Source organism: Glandiceps talaboti, chromosome 13 (genome assembly GCF_964340395.1).
Source record: "Glandiceps talaboti chromosome 13, keGlaTala1.1, whole genome shotgun sequence".
Classification (NCBI taxonomy): domain Eukaryota; kingdom Metazoa; phylum Hemichordata; class Enteropneusta; family Spengelidae; genus Glandiceps; species Glandiceps talaboti.
The window spans coordinates 13,668,318-13,691,280 of record NC_135561.1 but is presented as its reverse complement, the minus strand read 5'-3'; the positions used below and the strand labels follow the sequence as shown (position 1 = coordinate 13,691,280).

The 22,963-nt window shown below is 34.8% G+C and overlaps 2 protein-coding genes across 2 annotated transcripts in view; both read right to left on the bottom strand.

The window, feature by feature from the left end:
- Nucleotides 1-22,963, bottom strand: part of LOC144444481 (ras-related protein Rab-20-like) — a 298,311-nt gene that overhangs the window by 31,997 nt on the left and 243,351 nt on the right. The gene's annotated exons all lie outside the window — the stretch shown is intronic.
- On the bottom strand, nt 1,110-7,739 carry LOC144444278 (substance-K receptor-like). Its single transcript, XM_078133692.1, has 3 exons — nt 7,683-7,739; nt 1,894-2,109; nt 1,110-1,241 (listed from the first exon to the last, which is right to left on the bottom strand). Exons 1-3 carry the CDS (start codon nt 7,737-7,739, stop codon nt 1,110-1,112), a joined length of 405 nt encoding a protein of 134 aa, XP_077989818.1.

The following is a 22,963-nucleotide window of genomic DNA, read 5'->3' as shown; positions in this document are numbered from 1 at the left end:
GCTCTCAATTTCATTTACCAGACACTTTTGACAGAAAGTCTCCGCTTACTGTTAATCCATGGAAGAAATTGTCCACTAACACTTTAATCCAACGAATGAAACTATCCACAGCTTGTTAATCGCGTCTATGGCACTAGTACTGTCCCCACCTTGTCACCTGTTATGCAACCAACATGTGCTGCTCTGCCTAACACCGTATGTTACCGCACCGAATTCTGCATCTGTCATTCTGTAAAGTGTATGTAGACTATCGCCCATACCTTAGCTAGTTCGGGATGGAATTGCCAATTTCTATTAAATCATGTTGACAAGTAATATTGCAGAAAATAGGTATACATTGTCAGCATTATTGTGGTGCTCATGTAATTATTACTGAATGGCAGCCATACCTGTAGTAAAAAAATCGCTAGATGGGTCTTTAACTTCAACACATCTCGACAACATTATTACTTTGCCGTTTTCGAAATCCTCCTCTTCTTTCATGTAATACATTATATGCAACTATATTTTTCCTGTCATATTTCGTCATTTCATCTTTATGAGGCCTCTTGATATATTCATGTCATAGCAGTAGATTATGTAAAATGTTGCTTAGCTACCTCACAAAATGTTAATTCTATTTTGATAATTTATTATTAGCATTGATTAGATATTTAGTGAAACTAAGTTATTTATGTCCTTCCTTGTTTCTGTTTGTACAAAACGAATATTCAACAATATTCAGCAAATATTCCCCCCAGAACTATGACGACATTGTACCTTTACACTCGCATACACGTACGTTGAACGTGTAGTGTATTTCAATATCTATACACTATTTTATTCTGTATCAAATTGTAAATCTTGTAAAATCAAATCTGTTTCATACCACTCGCGACACAACGTACTATTTATATACATTAATGACTACTTATTTGCAAGCAAAGACGTTACTACCAAAATCTCCAGCTGTAATGAATATACAGTAAGGACTACTTATTTGCAAGCAAAGATGTTGCAAGCAACATCTCCAGTGGCCAAGCCTTTCCATAATTTATACAGTCAAACGATCGTTGTCTTCTCAGGTCTCCAAAACTACATCTAGACGACTGTCTTATATATTTTTCACTTTACATCGGATTCAACATCAATGTTTCAGTCTGAGCCGATCTCCTGCTTGGTGATCTCACAGTTGGTTTGTCTAGTTTACTATCACATAATAAAGTAAACTTCCAATGACAGCAGAACCTGGACATGTCACTCTGAATGAAACATATAAAATAAAATTCAATGTGATCAATACTTTAATGTAGGGTAACAAAAATAAATTATTTTAGCTTGGGGGAATTCACCATTTTAGTTCTCAACCTAAAAACCGATGTTACTTTTAATGGATGTGTTTTGTATCCCAAATACAAACATTTCGGAAAAAAATGTTGTCAAATTCAGAAAAGAGAGAATTTCTGCTATAGCAAATGTGTAACACTAAGGTACAGTAAAGTGTTATCAAAGCAAATATTTTTTATTCACTACATAGTGGCCTTTTATTTATAGCATTACATACTACTATATACGGGTTTAATATTGATTGTGCTGTCTGAAGCACTATTTTCAATTTTTTACGGTCAATTTATTTAGAAGGGGGTGGAGGTTCTGAGACCTAAGTAAAACAATTTAGTTGTTTTATCCTACATTAAAATATTGATTTAGCACTGACGACAATGCATGGATAAAATATTAAACCTTACATTTTCTTGTCAAAACTCCAGTTTAGGTATAATACATAAACACATAAACGATCGAACTGGTTTGAGGGAACACTAAAACACTGCTAAACGCATCCTTCAGAGGTGACCTTAATACATATAACGTCAGAGGACAATACATTATCTGCAATGAATACCTCAAACTCACCCTGAATTCGTCACTCAGAAACACGTACACAATGGGATTGAAAATACTATCAGACAATATTGGCCAGATATAGCTGCAGGCACGAATTACATCCGCTGTCAATCGATGTGTTTCAAGGTATTCGGGATTATATGTTACAAGTACCAAGTTGTACAAATTGACCGGAAGCCAGCAAATAGCAAATAGAATGACGATAGATATAAGTGTTCGGATAGTCTACAGAAAATAAAAATAGATGTTACATATTAATTGCATTTATTTTACTCATACGCACTGCATATTGTATGACGATTTAGAACAGCCACACGGAATTTCTTTTAATATTTCAGGGAAAAATATCAAAAACATAATTTGCTTACAATATTTATCGTCCTAACTGTACACTATCAAATATGAATTTAGTCAAACATACATTCTTAAAAAGTTATTTTTTCTTTAAAAGGTACCTTTTTCAAAACTTATTAGTATTCGTGTTTCATATTTGTAAAGTACAAAAATATACAACCGTCAACCAGTATACTTGTCTGATCTTGAAGATGCTAATCATTACAAGTACATTACTGAGTAACACTGGTTCATTACAATATACACATAAGCGTGACTGTAATCTTGAGATTTACAACATATGAACGTCTCAAATTCTATATACAATAACAATGTCTTGCCCAGTTGTACTGAAATAGTACTTAGAAATGGCTCATTACAAATTCCTAAAATCGGTGTCAAAAATAGGGGAATATTCAAACAGCTGTAACTTAACTAGAACATGACCATTTTCAGTTGTGTTTACTTCAACGTGTTCTTTGAACCATCAGTTATATTTAACGTCTCAAATACATCAAAAGGATACCTGGTGCACAAATTGACAATAACGAAAATGCTCGAAAATCGGGCAATCGGCAAACTTCATAGCCAGTTGAAAGCAATAAGCTGAAAATGAGAGTTAGTACAGTGAGGAAATCATCAGCCTCTTAATCCGGCGATTCACACCTATAAATAATAGGCGTATCATATCTATTTTCTAGAGTTATCTGAGGTCACAGGTGTGGTAAATGGTCTTCAGAAAAAGTGTAATTTTTAAATAATGTTACATACAAATTTTCTTTTGGTTTCAAGCGAAATAATAAGTATATAATATATAAATGGCTTAAAACCTTCACTTTGGCTTTCCTCAGTCTTGATTCCTCATCAGTATCTGTACATCCGGGTCTCTTATGTCTCCACAACACCACAATAACCCGTGTGTAGCATATCGAAAGTATCACCATAGGAATGATGAATGTCACGATAAACATAACCCATATAAAGAGTTTCATCAGATCAATCGACGAATAAGCTGGCCACCGCATTGTACATATATATGCAACTCTACCACCACCTATTGGAAATCCTGGCGTATAGGTGTACAGTAGCATTGGACACCACATTATCAGTGGTATACACCATGACAAGATAACCATTATGTTTCTCTTCCTGGATGACACTTTAGGTTCCATTGGGTACATCACTGCATAGTACCTATGTACCCCTATCGTTGTCAAGGTAATGATGCTGACAAATTGCGACACCTGTAGAAATATGAAAAAAAAACATTCTTTCTAAATAGATACACTTACAGTTCATAGTATTCAATTTGAACTTTTGTTCCAAACACAAATTGAAAACTTACCTGAAATTTACGACTGCAAAGTTCAGTCTTTGTCAATAAATTGACCCGCTATTCAGTACACTTGACCCTGCGGACACCCCTAAAGGTGGCATTATTATCCGTTATCTGTCCGTATATACGTCTTTGTTACAAAGGTAATATATCTCCTGGGGCAAATGCGCAGCACGTGTTTCGCGACAAATGTAAATCTGAAGGAATGTCTGCCATATTTGTAGTAAAGAATCAAAAATTGACTGCACAGCTCAAAAACTATAATGCCAAGAGTTATAGAAGTCATAGAAGTGTCTACCTTATAGTATGCAGTGCAAGCTTTATTTTATATAAAGCGGTCGTTTTGCCTTGACCTTGACCTTCAGCTCTAGCTATCAAAATCAAAATGACGACACTTCTTTAATATGACACACATTTAATATTTATTTAGTATTTAGTGCAAGCTTTATTTTATATAAAGTTGCCGTTTTACCTTGACCTTGACCTTCAGCTCTAGCTATCAAAATAAAAATGACACCACTTCTTTAATATGACACACATTTTAGTATTTATGTGTTGTCAACTCCGTTTACAAGCATTACGAACGGTACACTCAAATCACTGTTCTATATTTAATGACGACCATATTTTTGTAGTAGTAGAAACGTTGCATACTAAATAGGGAATTCTTTCAAGTGTCCACTCCATATCAGGCTTAAGTTTTATTTTAAAGCGTTGAACTTGGGATTGACCTTCAAGGCACTTCATCAAAATCAGGTTATATTATATATATTGAAGAAAATGTGTACTATATAAGTTTTAACAGATTTTGGATAGATGATAAAGAACAGGGGAAATGCAAAACGTATTCATGCGATGCCTCTTGCGATGCCTTACAAACGATAGAATATATGAACGGAATGAGTAAACTATTAAATATAGAGGTGCCTTGAGACACATGTAATGTAAAATAAACGTTTTCATGTAAATATACACACGCTGTGTGTTTGATCTTGTCTACTTAACGATTTGTATATGCCTATAAACTCCTCGGAGTATGATAACATTTAAGAAAAGTTCTTTGAGATCCACAGCCTTAATAATCACGATTATTATCTTTAGTCAGCCTATTAAAGATTACCAGTCACAAGCCATTTTCTCCATCGAATATTACCTTTAGTTATACAAATATGGCATGAGTAATGAGCCATGAATATTATAATCCAGATTCCAGATTATGATTTGAAACATTGACGAGTAAATTGTACATTGCAGATACCAGATTTTCCCTCTTGGGAGTTTTGCACATAACATAACACACAGACACACACACACAGACACACACACACACACACACACACACACACGCACACACACACACACACACACACACACACTGGCATGTATTTGGTACACATCGGATTTGTTAGTAGCACAAAGTTGGCTACAGCAGTTACATTGTGATATTTTGGGGCAGAGACACATATGCAGACTTCTGGGATTATAGGTTTGTCTATATGTCATATTACAACGTCAACACGATTTATTAGTTGCCAGGAGTAACGACATACATGGCCGAGGTTAAGAATGCGAACAACTAATATATCTATAGTTTAACGGTGTTCCAGGTGCATAAGGTACCACAGAAATAAACAAGTGAAATGTTCAGTTAAATTGGCCTGCTTTTAAACTTGCAAATAAGAGTTACCTTTTCAAAGAGATACACAATAATAATGTTATAAATAATAATAATGTTGGCTCTTATATAGCGCTTTCCAACTCCGTGCTCAAAGCACTTTACAATTATTACCCCTGGCTTGGATCTATATCGGTACAACGGCCCTTTACACTTCCTTAACTCCATGGGGAAAATACAATACACAGATATTTATACCCAGAGATCAGTCTTCTATATCTACCTGAAGATTACCTTAATATCTTAAAAGTGGAACGTTTGTGAAACGTACAACTAAATTAAGATCATGCTATATCCCCAAGAAGAAGTGAGAAAATGTACACTCACTACATTCGTAGAGTAAATATCTGGTTAAATTAAATAAGCCTTGGGAAAGCTTTTATATTGGAGAGCTCGTAAAAGAAGATTAGTACATAGCCTATATGTGACTTAGTGTATGCTGATCACGTTCATCCAAGTTAATGATATGATGACGAAAGAGGTATACCTAGGTTCTCTATTGCACACCACACCATACAACGTCTTGACTCATACATTATAGAGTCATTTAGAAGGTATATAAATATTTAATTCTAATGACTGAATTATTCGATTTATATTGACGCTGGAAACACAAATTTCTTTTGACATTTTTTTAACTAGATATCACCTTCTTGTAGTGTTGAAGAAACGTATCTAGACACGACGGCTTGAAAATGAAAAAGTGGCAAGACACGAGAGTCGGATTTCCTGAACATGATCATGAAATAATTTCTCTTATTTTGACAAAACAGGTATAACAAAAACCCATAGCCTATAACGGTTATAATCATATTATTCTCCATTTATAAATATACTGTTATTGTTGAGAAAAAAAAAGATTTACAAAATACCTGTAATATATCTTGTAATCAAGCACTGTAGCCAGAACACATATCTCTGTACATATAAGAGAGACGCTTACAAGTGAAGTAAAGCAAAACTAGTATTCATTTAAACTAATTAAGCTATGCGACTTTGACTTTGATATGATTGTACATTTCTTTTATTCCAAGGGTTAACACAAATACTCTCTCTCTCTCTCTCTCTCTCTCTCTCTCTCTCTCTCTCTCTCTCTCTCTCTCTCTCTCTCTCTCTCTCTCTCTCTCTCTCTCTCTCTCTCTCTCTCTCTCTCACATTGATCCTACTACCATCTTCCTTTCGAACATCGTCACTCCAAGTCTCTTACATCCTTACGCCGTTCTCTCAAGACCTATCTCTTTAAATATCAGTCTCAGCCTTCACCAATTGCCTAGTATCCAGAGTCTGAATCCATATTTCCTCTTACTATAGAGTAATTTGCTATTCCTGCGCCTCGAGCTCTGCTTGCATAGATTAGGCGCTCTATAAGTCTTCGTTATTATCATTTATTATTATTATATTTCCGTTGTGTGGTCGAGAGGCCTTGTAAAGCAATACACATTTTTATTATTATAACATGATAATTGTATTATGCCTATCGAATTTCTGGTTATGCCAGCTGCGATCTGTACATACATTCTGGGTCTAGGATGATATTCAGCAAGAGATTGAGGAGGTGTCACTGGGTTATAAGAATTCTTACAACCAGCAGCAGTACTATAAAAAAGTATTTAATATGGACACTTCGTGAATCGTGACCAACATGGCGAATTGTATGAAGCATGTCTGTTCTCTAAAGAAGTAGTACAGTGGTTATACAAGAAGTGGTGAACGGTTAGAGTATGTGATTTTGATTTCCCCCCTAGCTCTAAATAAAGTACAACTTTTATGGAAAATAGCTTTCATAAAGATTTTATTTGCATGTTATTTGGATTTCGTTGGTCAAACTGTACTTTAGCTATAAAGATTTCAAGATATGTCGGTAATGCTATCTCTAACAGAAAATGTATTTGTGTGTGAAAATGTAGGTCTAAATGTTCTTGAAGATGAACTGCATGTTTTGTAATTTCGTCCTTTATACCAGTCTCTTAGAAAGGAACTAATACCGAATTATTAATACTACCCAACACGAGAAAGGGTAATAATTTTTCGTTTGTCTAATTTTGTATTCAAAGCCTTTTACATTTATCCCGCAATGTCAAAGGGAGCGTTGTCTAAAATCGGGATTAACCAATTCATGCCCTTGTTCAGAAATAGCAGCCGAGAGGTCGATATATTTAGTATGTTAATGTTTCCAGTTTAGCTTTTCAACAAAGGCAATGGTATTTACCGCAGAAATAGATAAGTTATATATCTCTCTCCAGTGTAACAACGTCGACATACCAGTAACTTTTGTATGCAGACAATTAATGATTCCCATTGTATATTACAACAAAACATGTGCACCATATTTAATGTGTAATATATATCCTTCTATATTTACACATTCAGGTTTATATACATCATACTAATAGTACCCTCTTTGTACAAAACATAATTGTTTATCCTTCAAAGAAATGTAATATATGAACCTACCTTCAACGTATACTGCACTAATTTACACAGTGCTTCACCAAATATCCACTCAGCCATCATTACAGTTGAGAACAGCAACGGCAGGCATATGATAGACAATGTCCAGTCAGATATCGCCAGATTAATCAATAGGCTATTCAACCGCTTGCTCTGTTTCTGACACATCATCACACGCATTACTATGGCGTTGCCTAGAGCCGACAATATTACACAAATTCCGAAGAAAACGCTTAAGAAAATGATGATTTCTTTCGGCAATGGCATGAGATCATATACAGCAGGACCGCTAACGTTTGTAGAATTCACACCTTGTGACAGATAACTATTATGGGTATAACTCTCCATACTTGTTTACTGTAATCAGTATACGAATTTCCAAAAGGCGTGGATTAATAACTCTTATTCATTGCACGACAACATCTTCGGAAGTCTACAGTGTCTAATTAAGAATCGTAGCACTGCCCCTGTGAATTGATTGTCACGAGTAATCGACAGCGACCTACTTGTAGAATCAGTATCAGTTCCAATATTCCATCTATATGTACAGCTAGATGGTGATTATTCGTCAAGTATGACATGCATGTATCGGTTCCATACATCCCCTTGCAAACCAATGAGAGTGACACAAACATATGACGTCACGGAAGTCGACTTTGAGGTACCATTTTTAAAAACCTGGGGAAGGAAATAAGGACCTGTTAAGTGAAACATGATATAGAATCGAATTAGCAACAAGGAAACAAAAACCATGTCATTTTTAATGGACAGAGAATCATACATACGTCTATCTGGACATCAATGACATGGTTCACTATAGAGAAAATATTATAGAAAACTAACGATTACATATGTATTATCGAGTGTCTGTCAACTATTATCCACCGCCCCCTTTTTTAAAACTGTGTTACATCATGTCTGCCTGTATACATATACACATGTATGTATGTATGTATGTATGTATGTATGTATGTATGTATGTATGTATGTATGTATGTATGTATGAGAAAGTATTTCATTGCAATTAGTGTGATATACATAAGCGATCATGTAAAGTAATCTACATTAATGTATTTGTCGAAGCATGATATATCATCAGTGTACTCAATGAACCATGGTATGTCATACACATTGTATATATGCGAGATTGTTAACGTTACAATATGTAAGTACATAGTTTATACTATTTCTTGTTCTATCAGTGTTGACTACCAATGAGACATACATACATACATACATACATACATACATACATACATACATACATGTACAGAGTAATAAAACATAATTTACAGGCGAATTGAAAACTTGACAAAAAGACTAAACAGTTCAAGTATATAAAATATAGCATTTCATATTAGGAATATAAAACTCTCAATTAATTTTCAATTGAAAGACATGTATGCCCACACAATTTCTGGCAAGTTTAAACGCCTATACTAGTTATTGAAAACTTTGCAAACACAACAGGGCCATTTAGGTATCGAATGATGACTGATGTTAGTAAGAATGAAACAGGTACGAACATGCCGATGCATGGAACGCGTACGATTAGATGTCAATCAAAGTTTGTAAAATTGATTAATAATTATGAAACGTACAAAGGCCAAATAAGCAAGCACTGCGTTTTGTTTAGTATATTTATTTCAGAGTATCTGTGTTTAATTAAAGAGTCGGAATTGTCAATAATTTTGTGTAGTTTGCAACAACGCTTGTCTATATATATGTATATATATATATATATATATTAACCATGCTTCAATAGCAAGAATAGTTCACTTAGACTTTCATGTTGGGAAAATTTGTCAAACGTATTTCTATGAACGGATAATAACTATGAATGCTATATTTATATTATGAAAAATGTCATGTTACTAAACAATATTCGCACTTTAAGTCTTAGTGAATGACTGACTATAGTAAATAGACTATATTCAATAAGTTCCCGACATCGACAAGGAGATATGAAGCTGTTATTGTCATTCTTTTATGTTCCATGAATATTGAACGTGGCGTCGGGGTTTAATCTTTCTACTTGACAGCGTTCGTAATACATTTACTAAGAGATAAGGAACACACGACGAGTTACAACACTGTCTAAGCTATACAGCTGTCTTATTCTAAAGCAACCTGTTGTGACCTCAAACAATTCACAATTTGAGAGTCATATATAATGCCGTATTTGACAAAAGTGATAAACATATTTATGTAAACAAAGCCGTGTTTTGACAATATCTTCGATTAGAAGGTTTGAGAAACTTCAGCACATAATTTTGTTATAGGAATGTTATTAAATATTTACATTTGTTCACTGGTAATGTAAGGTAATTAACTGTCAACTTCAATAAGCCCATTGTGGCGCAAGGATAGTTACCAAGTTGAGAGGTCGCAATATATCCATCATTCTGGAATTAATTTTCTATCGTTGTGATGCAACTATATTTACCTAGAATATTTTAAAGGAAAAATATACCCAATAGCACTAGGGAAATGCCTGTTTAACATTTATAGACACAACTATATGCAATTACTGATATTGATAGAAAGAATTCTCACGTTCTGTATGAGCAGGATATTGGCCTGGAGTGATCGTGATGAGTTGGTTACTAACATTGCCAACATCCTTGTACTGAAATATTCATGTTTTTTTACTTGAAAGGTTGGTGTAGCAGAAGATTCTTTCTGTATGGTAATTGCTTATTTTTTGTTCATAGTAATATCCAGCATTCAACCAGGTCCGTACAGGTTTAGGAAAAATCATGGACTCTTTTTTATGTAGAAAATACACCATAAATGTCTGTCTGTCTGTCTGTCTGTCTGTCTGTGGTCTGTAGCAGGAGTATGTGTGTGTGTGTGTGTGTGTGTGTGTGTGTGCATCTGCTTCTCTATGTATTTTACTCTTGGTTGTTTTCTTTTCATCGCATTCGATTTTCTTCTTCGCATTTGATTTTGAAGCCAGACTAAAATGATAATTACTTGAATCACTCAGCATTATTTAACTAACATTACAGCATTGAAATGTGTAGGGACTACTAGGTGTGTGAACATTTAAACAACTCAATCAAAACATAAAATGGGAAATACAACAAGTCTAAGAATGATACTAAATGCGACTCAATGGCAATTAATTTACAAAATTATACAGACAATCTTTATGAATGCGAGTAAATCTGCACTTTCCATTGAAAAATGGTTGATTGACTTTTAATTCAACAATATGGAGTCTTGACTTGACACAACATGTTCTATAAAGCTAATGTGTTAACTTGTGCCTCAATGTGATTGTTCTTGATTAGTACATTACAAATGTACACAATGTGTGGATTATTAACGTAATTAAGTGATACAATGTCATATTTTAACTACAACATGTTTGACACAGCCGAGGAGAAAAACGTACAGTCTAGGCATTTTGTACGTATTTTATTTCTTTGAAAGCGAAACAGATTTCACATATTTTAATTGTTTTTAAAACCAGGATTTTAGTGTAATACATTTGAGGCAATGAATTGGTAACATTATGATACTGAGCTTATTGTCAATCAGATTATCACTTCTTGCATGGATGTACTTCTTTGTGGTTTGTGGTGTTAGCCGGTTAAAGCAGTGTATTTGATTTTATTGACTTGTTGTTTTATAATGTGCAAAGACGCAGTTGATCTTGTGCATTTATAGGGTATCTTTAATGTGGGCTATTGCATCATGGGAGATAAAGACTGAATGAAATCTTTCGAGCCAGCTAACCACTATACGTTTTATTTGCCATAGGCGAGTCAATTAGACGGAACGGTGAGATTATATGCATCATTCACATAACCCTACATTGGACATCTCCAATTAGATGCTCGTCAATAGCACCAGGACAATGTTTAGAGTGCATGCAAACGTTTGGTATTACCAGGCTTCATCTTCCGAGTTTAGATTATTACCTACTAAAGCTCAATGCAGCTGTGTCGTCAACAATTGAATGGGGAAATGATTGTAAAGCTGAAAATGTCATATTTGAATAAAAGAGATAATAGAATTTGGTTGCTAAGATTGATGACGTTCACCTGTTTGAATTCGATTAGCGTCCACTAACAGATGTGATATTATTACATCTGTAGATATTTATTGTGTTGGAGCAACAGTAGTCTAGATATATTATAAAAACTATATTCACAATATATGTAAATGCCGCCTCGAAAGCTGTGTTGAGAAGAGTTAAAAGAAAGGGTATCAAGTATGCAAATGACATACCAACAGAGAAGCAAACGTTCGTCATATTTCATAATTCGTTAAAAGATGTCAAAACAGCTGTTTATTAAGTAACGCAACCTCCGCCTTCATTCAACGTATTGACGCTATTGTGTTTAAGAACATCTTTTGCCATCCCTAGTATTACTGTTGACAATTTGTGTAATACAGATGCTGCGTTGTCAAGCCATTTAATGATGAACTATTTGGCCGGCACTTATAACGTTAGCGACAAATCTTGTTCATGCTTCGCTTGCTGAATTCATTTCGAGGCCATTTAGTAATGTAGTCCTTCTTATAGAACCGATGCTGAAAGTGTTTGTACTTTTATAATAAGGCATGAATATACAATTACCGTCCCTCTTTTGCAGATTATGAACCCTTTTTGATTGTGTGTTTAAGTAATATTCTTAATTACAAAGACATATACTTGTAACCGTAAGCTCGATTTATAAATAATTTGCACTTGTTGAATTCACGGTATATATATATATATATATATATATATATATATATATATATATATATATATATATATATATATATATATATATATATATATATATATATATATATATATATATATATATTAGGTCGGTCTAATGAAACGTAGGTACCTGTTATATGAGGCCTCTGGGTGACAAGATAGGTATTTTCAACGTTTCAGAATGTACGCAATCACACTACATGATAACCATAATGAAATTAAAGTCACCATTGTTCTATTGTCATTAATAAGTCGACGTCAGACAAGGTTATTTGAACACTGGTCCTTTCAATAACTGCGGTTCGATCGAAGTGACTTTCTTTCATCACTTTCCGATATGCCGTAACATTTTTTTACGTGTGATATATTTATTGCAAACGTTTCAAACCGAGAAAGATAATGCATAACAATGTGCATTTTGAAAAAAAATGTCACTGAAGACAAAGATGCATTGCTTTCGGTATAATTATCCAAATGTGGGTACATACACGTACCACAGGTACTGTTATGTAAGTAAACTAGATACACTATCTAAAGGCTAAAGGCTAAACATGTCAAATAGCAAAGGTTATGTAAAAGATACAATAGTATATGACCTCGTATTATTTATATTTCCATGTGGTCTCATGAAGTCAAAATTATATTATACGCAAATACAGAATTATGATTTTCTTTTGAATGGGTTGATTGTTTGTCTCGCTATGAGTTTATCGAATGTTGATTATCGATTCAATGTGCCCAGAATACTTTGCTCTAGAAACGTTCTCATATAACGTCATCCGACAGGGTTATGAGAAAACCGTCCTTATAAATAGCTCTTGTCTGTTCAAAGCGTTTGTCAGCTGTCGGTCTGTGATGACATCTCATGATAAACATTTTGAGATAATCTTTTGCGTTGCAACGGTTCAACCTGAGAAAGATAATGTACGTGTATATTCTATCACAATATGCGATTATAGGCCAAGACATGTTTTGTTATTTATCTGCGTACGTACGTTATAGAATGTGGATAGCTACACTCAAAATCGGTACATTAAATAAACTCGTCATCATATTCACGAACAACCTATAAGCAGAACCAAATGAACTAGTATGACGTCATATGCAAGACGCGATGGGCCCATGTATGACGCATGTGCAAACAGAATCGTGTTTTTCTCTTGAAAGAGTTCAAAAGTTCGTTCATTACGCTGATATACAAGATAGTGTCGAATGTTGGTTATCTCTCCAGCGTGCCCAGAATGCTACAGCAGGCAGAATATCAGCTCTAGAAATGTTATCATGTATCTATCGTCATTAAAAATATATTATAACTAGAAACTGTTGGTTCATGATATGGTATTTATTACAACTTTATATCCACATACATGTACAAAGTACAAATTACTACGACACCAGCGTACTATTGTATCCTATCCAGGAATCCAGATACAAAGCTTGACGAGATTGTTTATACTTCGAAGCTGCAGTGAACCACTACTTTGGCTCATGAGGTTTCTTTATATAGTGCCTTGCTACTGTACATGTCCTGGTCATTTCTTATGGGCTATTTTTCACTTTAGAGCAATTGTTCACTAAAGCATTTTCTTTTCTTTAAAATCCATAACAATTAGTAATATTCGACAGACAATAGTCAGCTCATTATACATAATATACATGCAACTGGGCGATAGAATAAATGTTATACTTTTAGGCCGAATTTTCCCACTGTGTTATATTTTCGGATACTACAGTGTATCCAAGCTACAACAAAAATCTGGCCGGCTTACGTATTTTACTATTAGACTATTTGTCTGATTTATTACTTTTTCTAAACACTAACAATCAAATATTATTCTTGTCAACTTGCCTGGGCATGTTCCAATGTGTTCTGGGCGCATTCAATTAGACCACCAGGTTGCCTCATATATTTTAATTCAATAGTATGCACAAATAAGTAAAAGCCCACTCCAAGGTTACAGGAATATTCCATTAACCGTTGGAAAAAACGCACTTATTGGTAATGTTCCACACTTTACACTGCTATAATACTTTCCCAACACGTAAAACATTTTATTGAAAGTCGACTCTCAGTAAATCCACATGGGTCTGTTCTCGCAGATGAACGGTTTGGCATTGGAAAGAGATTATATGCTAGAAGACTGTAACACTGTTCACTCACCCAGCAAATTACGGGAAAAGAAACTGTGTGAACAAGTAATTAATAACAACGTATATATTGGTTTTGGTGACATTTTAAAATATGGCTTAACCTTTGTGATTCCGAGTACATTTATTTCTACTTAATGCATTTAACTCAAGTTCCCTCAACGTGAAACAAATTGTTTCTGCATCACTTCACGCATACTATTCATAGTTTGTTGCAACAAGTGTTTCATTGAAGCCGAAGAACATGGTTAGTATGTACACCGTGAAACGAATTTAAGTGCTAGTTAAAGTCACTAACTGTGAACTCTTGCGATTATGTAATGTACTTTAAAGATGTTTAGATATAACAAATGATTATACAATGCAAGCTTTAACGTAACCGATAGCTACGTATCTCGTAAGACGCAAGCTAAAACCGTTGATGAACCCTATACATAACGAGAATGTGCTCTAAGTGCGTATAAGTTGTAGATCTTACCAGATAGGGATTACATCCGTCGGGTTTCATGCCATTATCATCACAGACAGGGTTAAAGGGCGCAATTAAACTGCGTGGGAATCAGTTTGTAACAACATCATTTTGTTCTTAAGGTTCCTATAGCAACCTAGAGGAAAGCAGTTCATGATCAACAATCCACAGAATTCTCGCCACTGACCTTGTTTTCGCAGCGTTTCGGGTCGTGAATAGGAGAATTAGTGGCCGGGTAGAGCTCGCGATTTCTCCATAGCATTACATTGATGACAAGTTGAAGGGACTTCGAGAATATGGATTGTACAGCGAAGGTCAATTTGCAAAATGTATCTCTATTTTACGGAAACGAAGACGATATATTTTTGTCATCAAATACATAATTGGATATCTTCATTTCAGAAAGTATAGTTTGGAACTCGTCATCATTTATGAGAATCGAAAAACGTTAAACTAACCCGGGATCCGGAATCAGCTGGCTAAAGTCACATCCATTCTGAAAGACGAACAAATAAAGTGATCATATGGATTGTAAAAAAGGGTATTTATTTTGGATTGAAAACTCTTAAGACAACTTTACTATGTTTCCTTCCTGAAAACAAATAAAAATAATTATGACACAGATTCTCCGTGTTTTGAAATATATAGAATTACAATAATTATTTAAAAGTGTGTAAAGAGTTTATTATAATTGTATGTACAACAACACAATTAATATTTTACCCATTTCAGAAATATTTTGCTATACATTTCGCTACACACAATTCAAGCAATTTATGGATGATATTTTCTCACATTATCTTCCAAGTACATGAACACAGTACAGTAGAGTTGCTTTATAAATCAAAAATCCAAAATAAATGCAAATGTTTCGTCCTTATTTCCACTTTAAAATATAAAAATGAAAGCCTTACTACTCTTGCTCATAATTTTGTTAATATACAAGACTGGGATAGAATCGTCGCGAATCAAAGCCTACGACTTCTAATAAAATGTAAAATTGAAATCATCATCCTGAGTGTCCGTATTGACTACGCTTTTTGATCAATCAATATATCATAAGATGTTTTGAAAGTGCATTGCCATGATTGAAAGTGTTCACAACTAATACTATTCTTACTATGTACATACTAACTATGTTATTTGGCTTCAATGACACACTTGCTACTACAGCCTATTAACGGCATGTGTGTGAAGTGATGCAGAAACAACTTGTTTCAGAGGATAAAAGGTTGAATGAAACTCAAGATGTAGAAATAAATGCACTCGGCATCTCAAAGGTTAAGTCAGGTTTTGACTTGTCACCATGATCATTGCATACACGTAGTTAGCTTCGTCCTGATCTTGATTGAAATATATTGCTCATTCTTTTCTGGGTGAGCAAACAGTATTGTCGCCTATGATATACTCCATTCTCGTTACCAAGTCGTCCATCTATTAATTAGTAATTTTTAATCAATCCCACGCTCTTAGAGATAGGAAAGCAATGTAGCAGTTTAGCCTGTGAGACATTGCCACTAAGTATGATTTCAACAGCCGCATAATGGAATGTCCCTTCAGCCTCACTTTCACCGACGAGTTCATATAATATTGAAATCTGTAAACCACCGTGGTTGTCGAAGTGAAGACACTGCTGCGCCCGTATTGTAATTCATCGGAAGACACCAAGGCAAGTAGTACAGTTATGAATCGTACAACATTGGCTTTCACACTTTCAGTAGGGGCTTCAGCTCACAGTAGGGTTAAAACATCGGCTATTTATAACTATATTGGACTAATTTGAATTCAACAAGTTGTTATCAGTTAATTTTGATGTTTAGAACACACCGATCAGACGTAGAGTTATTTTAGTGGAAGTAGAATTAAGTATCTGGTGTAGTAGAGTTGGAACAACAGAGTATGAAGGATGCGACTAGGGAAACAGTTTAACAGATAATTATAAATGCAAAAAAGGAGAAACATTCCTAACCAAAACATAGAGAAGTAGGGACAGTAGATTAAGGAGGGTGGGGTGGGGGTAACTGAAGGACCAATATTCTGTACATGTAACCACATGCATAAAGTAGGAAACCACAAAACATTGAATGTAATCGTATATTATCTTTCTCAGGTTGAACCTTTGGATTGCAATAATGGAAAAAAAAAATGAATCAAACATCTTTACCATAAAATGTCATTACACATCGACAGCTGACATGAGCATATAAACTGCTCGCAGGGTGTGTGCATTGATAGAAGGATTTTCTTAAAACTCTCTCTGAAAATCACAAACGACATTACAAAATGGCAACATTATTATTATTGGGATAACCACCTGATGCAAATGGTTATGCCCTGAAAAAAACTTTAAATATCCTAAGGGTTTACCAAACGTGTCTCAAATAGAGAGGCATTATATAACTGGTTTTAACACGTTTCATTAGATCAACGTTAAATATACCGTGAATTCAAATGAATGTTGCATCCGTATTTTTTTTAATGTATACTTAAACACTTATGAGGGATTCTGCAAAGCTAGGTGATATTTTTTTATCCATTATCAGCTATAGTTACATGGACTTCACGTCATTACTTATACCTCACTCAAACATTCACAAGAGTCTACAACCAATTCGTCATGCATGAAAAGACTTGACAATGAAGCACTTGTTTTATAAAAACCTGTCAAAAGTACTGTAGGGTGATTTGTATGGAAAAGTGTAACAGTTAAAAAAACCGAATGGAGAAAGATTGGGTGATTGTGTGTGTTGGGGGGGGGGGAGTGGGGCATTATACAGAGTACAAGGTACTTTGATGTAAACAATCCTTTAACACGCCTTGAAAATATTGTTACACATTTGTATCCTATCCGATCCTTTCTATAATAGAAGTGAATTTGAAAATATTGGCCAACAACAATTACACGTAAAGATTCAGTTGTTTCATTATGTGCATTACCGATTGCATGTCGTTGATTCTTATTAATAGCTCGCGCAGCAGCAGCGAAGCTGCCGCGTAGCGGCTCAATAACTAGTACGCATGCGTGTCGTATATACTATGCGAAAAAAAAATTGGTGGTTATCCCAGGGATGCATTGCGGCGCGCAGTGACTACGCATGCGCCTTCCATATACTACGTGCAAATTCTACGTGCATTCTCCAAGCGATACCGTATCGTCATATAGCATAGGCGACATAACATCACCATGCATTGCAATATTGTAACAGTAGGCCTGTTGGCACGATTATCGTAACATTGTATTGAGTATCGAGGCATCACTGTACCTCAAGGAGAAATTGTTACACTATTTGGAAGTTCGATGCACAGCGGTACGCGATACGGACCACTGATGACATAGCGCAGTTTAATTTCCTGGTTGTGGAAGTGTGGTTTTGACATTTATATTGTCGATAATTGATTTTTGTAGATGTTCTAAAAAGAATAACTACTTTCCTATGTTTGTTGGTACAGTAACATTCCTAAATCATCGAGTTGAATTGAGAAATCGTGATGTTCGGCAACATGTCAACAAAACATTTGTCCAAAGACCAACGTACGTTGGTGGCGGGTCTATGATAAGTTGGCTGATTGAAAATGAACAATATTAATCTAATGGCTATGATGGTTTTTGAAACCAACAACTGCATAGAGTATTGACTTTCTTTACTTCTCGTCCATGTCAGAGAATTACATGTCATTCAATAAAATGAATTGTGATGGTCAATACCCCTGGAAAATGGCCCAAATCAATTGTATCAATTCTGGCCCAGGCAGCCGGTCACAAATGAATCTACCCTGCGCGAGCCTAGTTATGATATTATGATTTTCGAATGCCGCTGACATACCTGTTGATTACAATTTATCATCATCGATATATGCTAATACACATATGAAAAGCATAAAAGGGCAACTGTACACAAAATTATGAAACGTAACCAATTGTATAGCTAATTGAGTTCAAATAAGTTAATATCATCCGTCATCATATAGCCAAATTCACTTCTCTTTCTTATGCATTTATGACAGTCCAAGTTTCATAGACACCACAGCTGCAATGTGGATAGTCTAGCTGCTAGACGTTCGGGCTTTCTTTCGATACTATAAGCGAACGAAGTTCGCAGTGAGGGCTTGCCCATCCTCGATAGCGATGTTCGGTCGTGTGTCGTATTCTATCGGAAGAACATCCAAGGTCTAGCAGATAGACTACAATGAAGAAAGAGAAATGATACACAGCGAGCAGTCATGGAGATATAAATTAACATCATAAGTTCGTTTACACGTACTAAGCCCTGTGTTTACGATATTGTGTGCATTTAATCAGCCATATGCAACCAGTAAATACGTGAATGATGCATAACACATACTCTAATCCTAACTTGCACTAACGGAGAACAGCTACATTGGATAGGATTACCGGCTTGATTTCGTTTTTAATGTAAAGATTTCAACATGACACACTACTGGATATATATTGTTGTAAATATTTAGGATATCTTTTTAGGATATCTTTGCCATCGGGTCTATTATGTACGTTGATTACAGTTGTATTTGCCATTTGTGATCATAACCTACTTGTACTAGAGAGAGCGAGATCAAAGAGGTGACTGACGTCCTGAGAAAGACAGACATACAGACATACAGACATACAGACAGACAGACAGACAGACAGACAGACAGACAGACAGACAGACAGACAGACAGACAGACAAACAAACAGGAACAGAGAGGGGGAGACATTAGACAGATAGACAGATAGACAGACAGACAGACGGACGGACAGACAGCCACAGACAGACAGACAGACAGACAGACAGACGGACGAATGGACTTATGGACAGATAGACAGGCAAAGACAGACATAGACAGAGACATACATACATACATACATACATACATACATACATACATACATACATACGTACGTACGTACGTACGCAGGTACATACATACATACATACATACATACATACATACATACATACATACATACATACGTACGTACATACATAAATTGCATATTTAACAATTGTCAGCAGCATAGATGTATATCATTCTATCACTTTCGAGTTGACAGTATAACATATACAGATGGGTATACACATGTTAAAATTGTAAAGGTTAATCTTACTATAATTGCATATTGTTGGAAAATTGATTTCAGAAGGCCGAAAATATAAATTACACAGGAAATAGGGAAATAGTAGTGGCCACACAAGGCTTGTTGAAGATGTCAGTTAATCATGTTACGTTAGCAATGAACAAATGAAAATATTCAATGGTTCTTCCAAAATGCATATTTTATGATGTGCTGAAGCTTTTCAAAGTCTCTAATGCAATATAATGAAAATATGTAAATATTTAATGGATTTTCTGAAATGCTATTCTTTATGATCTGCAGCACTGACGTTTTTCAAACCCTCTAATGGAAAAATGTTGTCATAACATGAATGTGTTTACATACTTCTTTTTCACATTTAGTCAATGGCATTATATACGACTTTCAAATTGAGAAATTTTCTGGGGCCACAACAGGGCATTTCAGAATACGATAGTGTTTTAACTCGTTATGTGTTCTTTATCACTTGTTACATGCAGCAAAATCTCGCCGAAAGACAGTATGATACATATACATTTACATCAACGTCAATCGTTGTTTTACTTGATAGATAACAACACTTTTATTTCTGAACACAGCATGGTTGTTATTCAGAGAGGTCTGAAAAGCTGAGTTAATGTGAACAAAACTCCCCTCCTCAATTGCCATCTTGTTTATCTACTTATTTATTTGCGTATCTATCTATCTATCTATCTATCTATCTATCTATCTATCTATCTATCTATCTATCTATCTATCTATCTATCTATCTATCTATCTACCTACCTACCTACCTACCTACCTACCTACCTACCTACCTACCTACCTACCTACCTACCTACCTACCTACCTATCTATCTATCTATCTATCTATCTATCTATCTATCTATCTATCTATCTATCTATCTATCTATCTATCTATCTATTTATTTATACGTTATTTAAAGAGGGTTAAAATCATACAGATAACCTGGTTAGCTAAAAGGTAGTCTTCTCTAGGGACCTCTAAATGACAACAAAAAGAGAATAAGTAGAACAAACATAGTAATATAATTATAAGACGGCCACTATATTGCGCTCAGCAGTAGCTTTACTCTTCTGTGACAAGTAAATCATAACCTTAACTTGCCAAATGATCAGACTAGATCATAACGTGTACACGTGTACACGTTATGTACAGTCTTCAGACGAAGGCTTCCTGTTTAAGCTGTAAACCGACACCGACTTCCCATTTATAGAACATTTTAAAATGATAAGAACAACATCACGTCCGTCTGTCACAAGACTTTATCTGGAATATTATGGTACTCAGTATATTCGCCAGTTTAAGAGAGATGGGATCGATACTAGAGTATTCTTTATTAACACGAGACAGGTATTGATAAATCTGTAAAATCGTAAGGTACATGTGGTCTCAGTAATGCAATGACGACAGTGCAGTTTGCCTTATATTTACTCTTCCCTAAGCAAAACATTGTTACCATAGCTACATGTAGGGGTTATTGAAAGCTAACAAGAAATATTATACATTTCGACTTGGCTAATGCATTATAGGTGTACCTGAAACGAAGATATATCATTTTATGTACCAAAATCATAGCACAGCATATCTGACCTTTGTACATTTTAAGATTATTAATCAATCACACAAAAAACTATGATTTATATTATAATAAATATTCGTGCTCATAGTCATCTTTCTTTTCGCGATTGCAAACATACATTATACCATATTATTCCTCTAAAATCTTTGATAAACCTACATGTCTAAATTGTACTTTTAAATTTGCCACAAAGTGTGTTAACTTTGTATACATTGAAAGACTTTTAAAATGGGAACTGAAATGAATGTTGTATGAGCATATCCGAAATTCTGTTGCTAAATAAACTTATGATATATGAATTATATTGTTACATTCGTAAATTAGGCTTTAGAACTCTTACAGGTTTTCATTCAACAAACAATTATACGACTGGCGTGTTTTGAATTTATCATGAGAATAAATATTCGAACTGCTATTCAAAATATAACATGTTTTACATACAAAAAGTGAACGGACGTTGCCATTGAAATAAAATAAACTAAATCGGAATTTTTGAGGAAAAGACACTGAAGCTTTAGTTGCAATCGAAAACTACCTTAATTTAAGACCTGCACTTGACCCTCCTACCCACGTACTTCTGAGATTGGCTGAACCCGTTCTTACGTGTAATTATTTTACCTTTAATGACAGGTATTTTGTGCAGAAACGCGGCGTTGCTATGGGAGGTTGTCTTGGTCCTAGATGTGCTTGTTCAATTACGTCTTATCAGGAACATCTTATTTTCAGTTCGTATCTTACCTGATCTATATAGACGATGTATTGATGATGGCGTTGGTGCAGCTTCACTCAAACTTTTGGAACTTATGCAATTTATTAATTAGTTACATATGTAACTTTAATCCTGCTATTCAGTATTCTTATGATATTTCTGAACTAACTACCAATTTCCTTGACATCTCTCTTGGGATTGATGATGATGATATAGCTATATATATATTTATACTAAACCTACTGATTCACATTCATAATTGCAGTATGGTTCATCACATCCTAATAGGTGTAAAGATTCAAATCCCTATTCACAATTACTTCGTTTACGTCGTATTTGTAGTAGTGATTTGGATTTCAGAGAAAGGTCTGCTGAATTTTGCACATACTTTCATCAACGTGGTTATCCAGTGTCAGTTACTAATACATCTTTGTCTAGGGAAGCTTGTATAAATCACATGATCAGAAGAATAACAACAATTGTCCCATATTGGCTCTAACATACCATGCTCCCTTTCCACTAGAGTTAAGAACATTATATACAAGCATTTTAATATC

Coding starts and splice junctions, on each gene's coding strand:
- LOC144444278 (XM_078133692.1), bottom strand. CDS start 7,739: ATGGCTGAGTGGATATTTGGTGAAGCACTGTGTAAATTAGTGCAGTAT. Junction 2,110..7,682: donor TAGTGCAGTATACGTTGAAG/GTAGGTTCATAT, acceptor TATTTTCTGTAG/ACTATCCGAACACTTATATC. Junction 1,242..1,893: donor TTCTGAGTGACGAATTCAGG/GTGAGTTTGAGG, acceptor TGTTTCATTCAG/AGTGACATGTCCAGGTTCTG.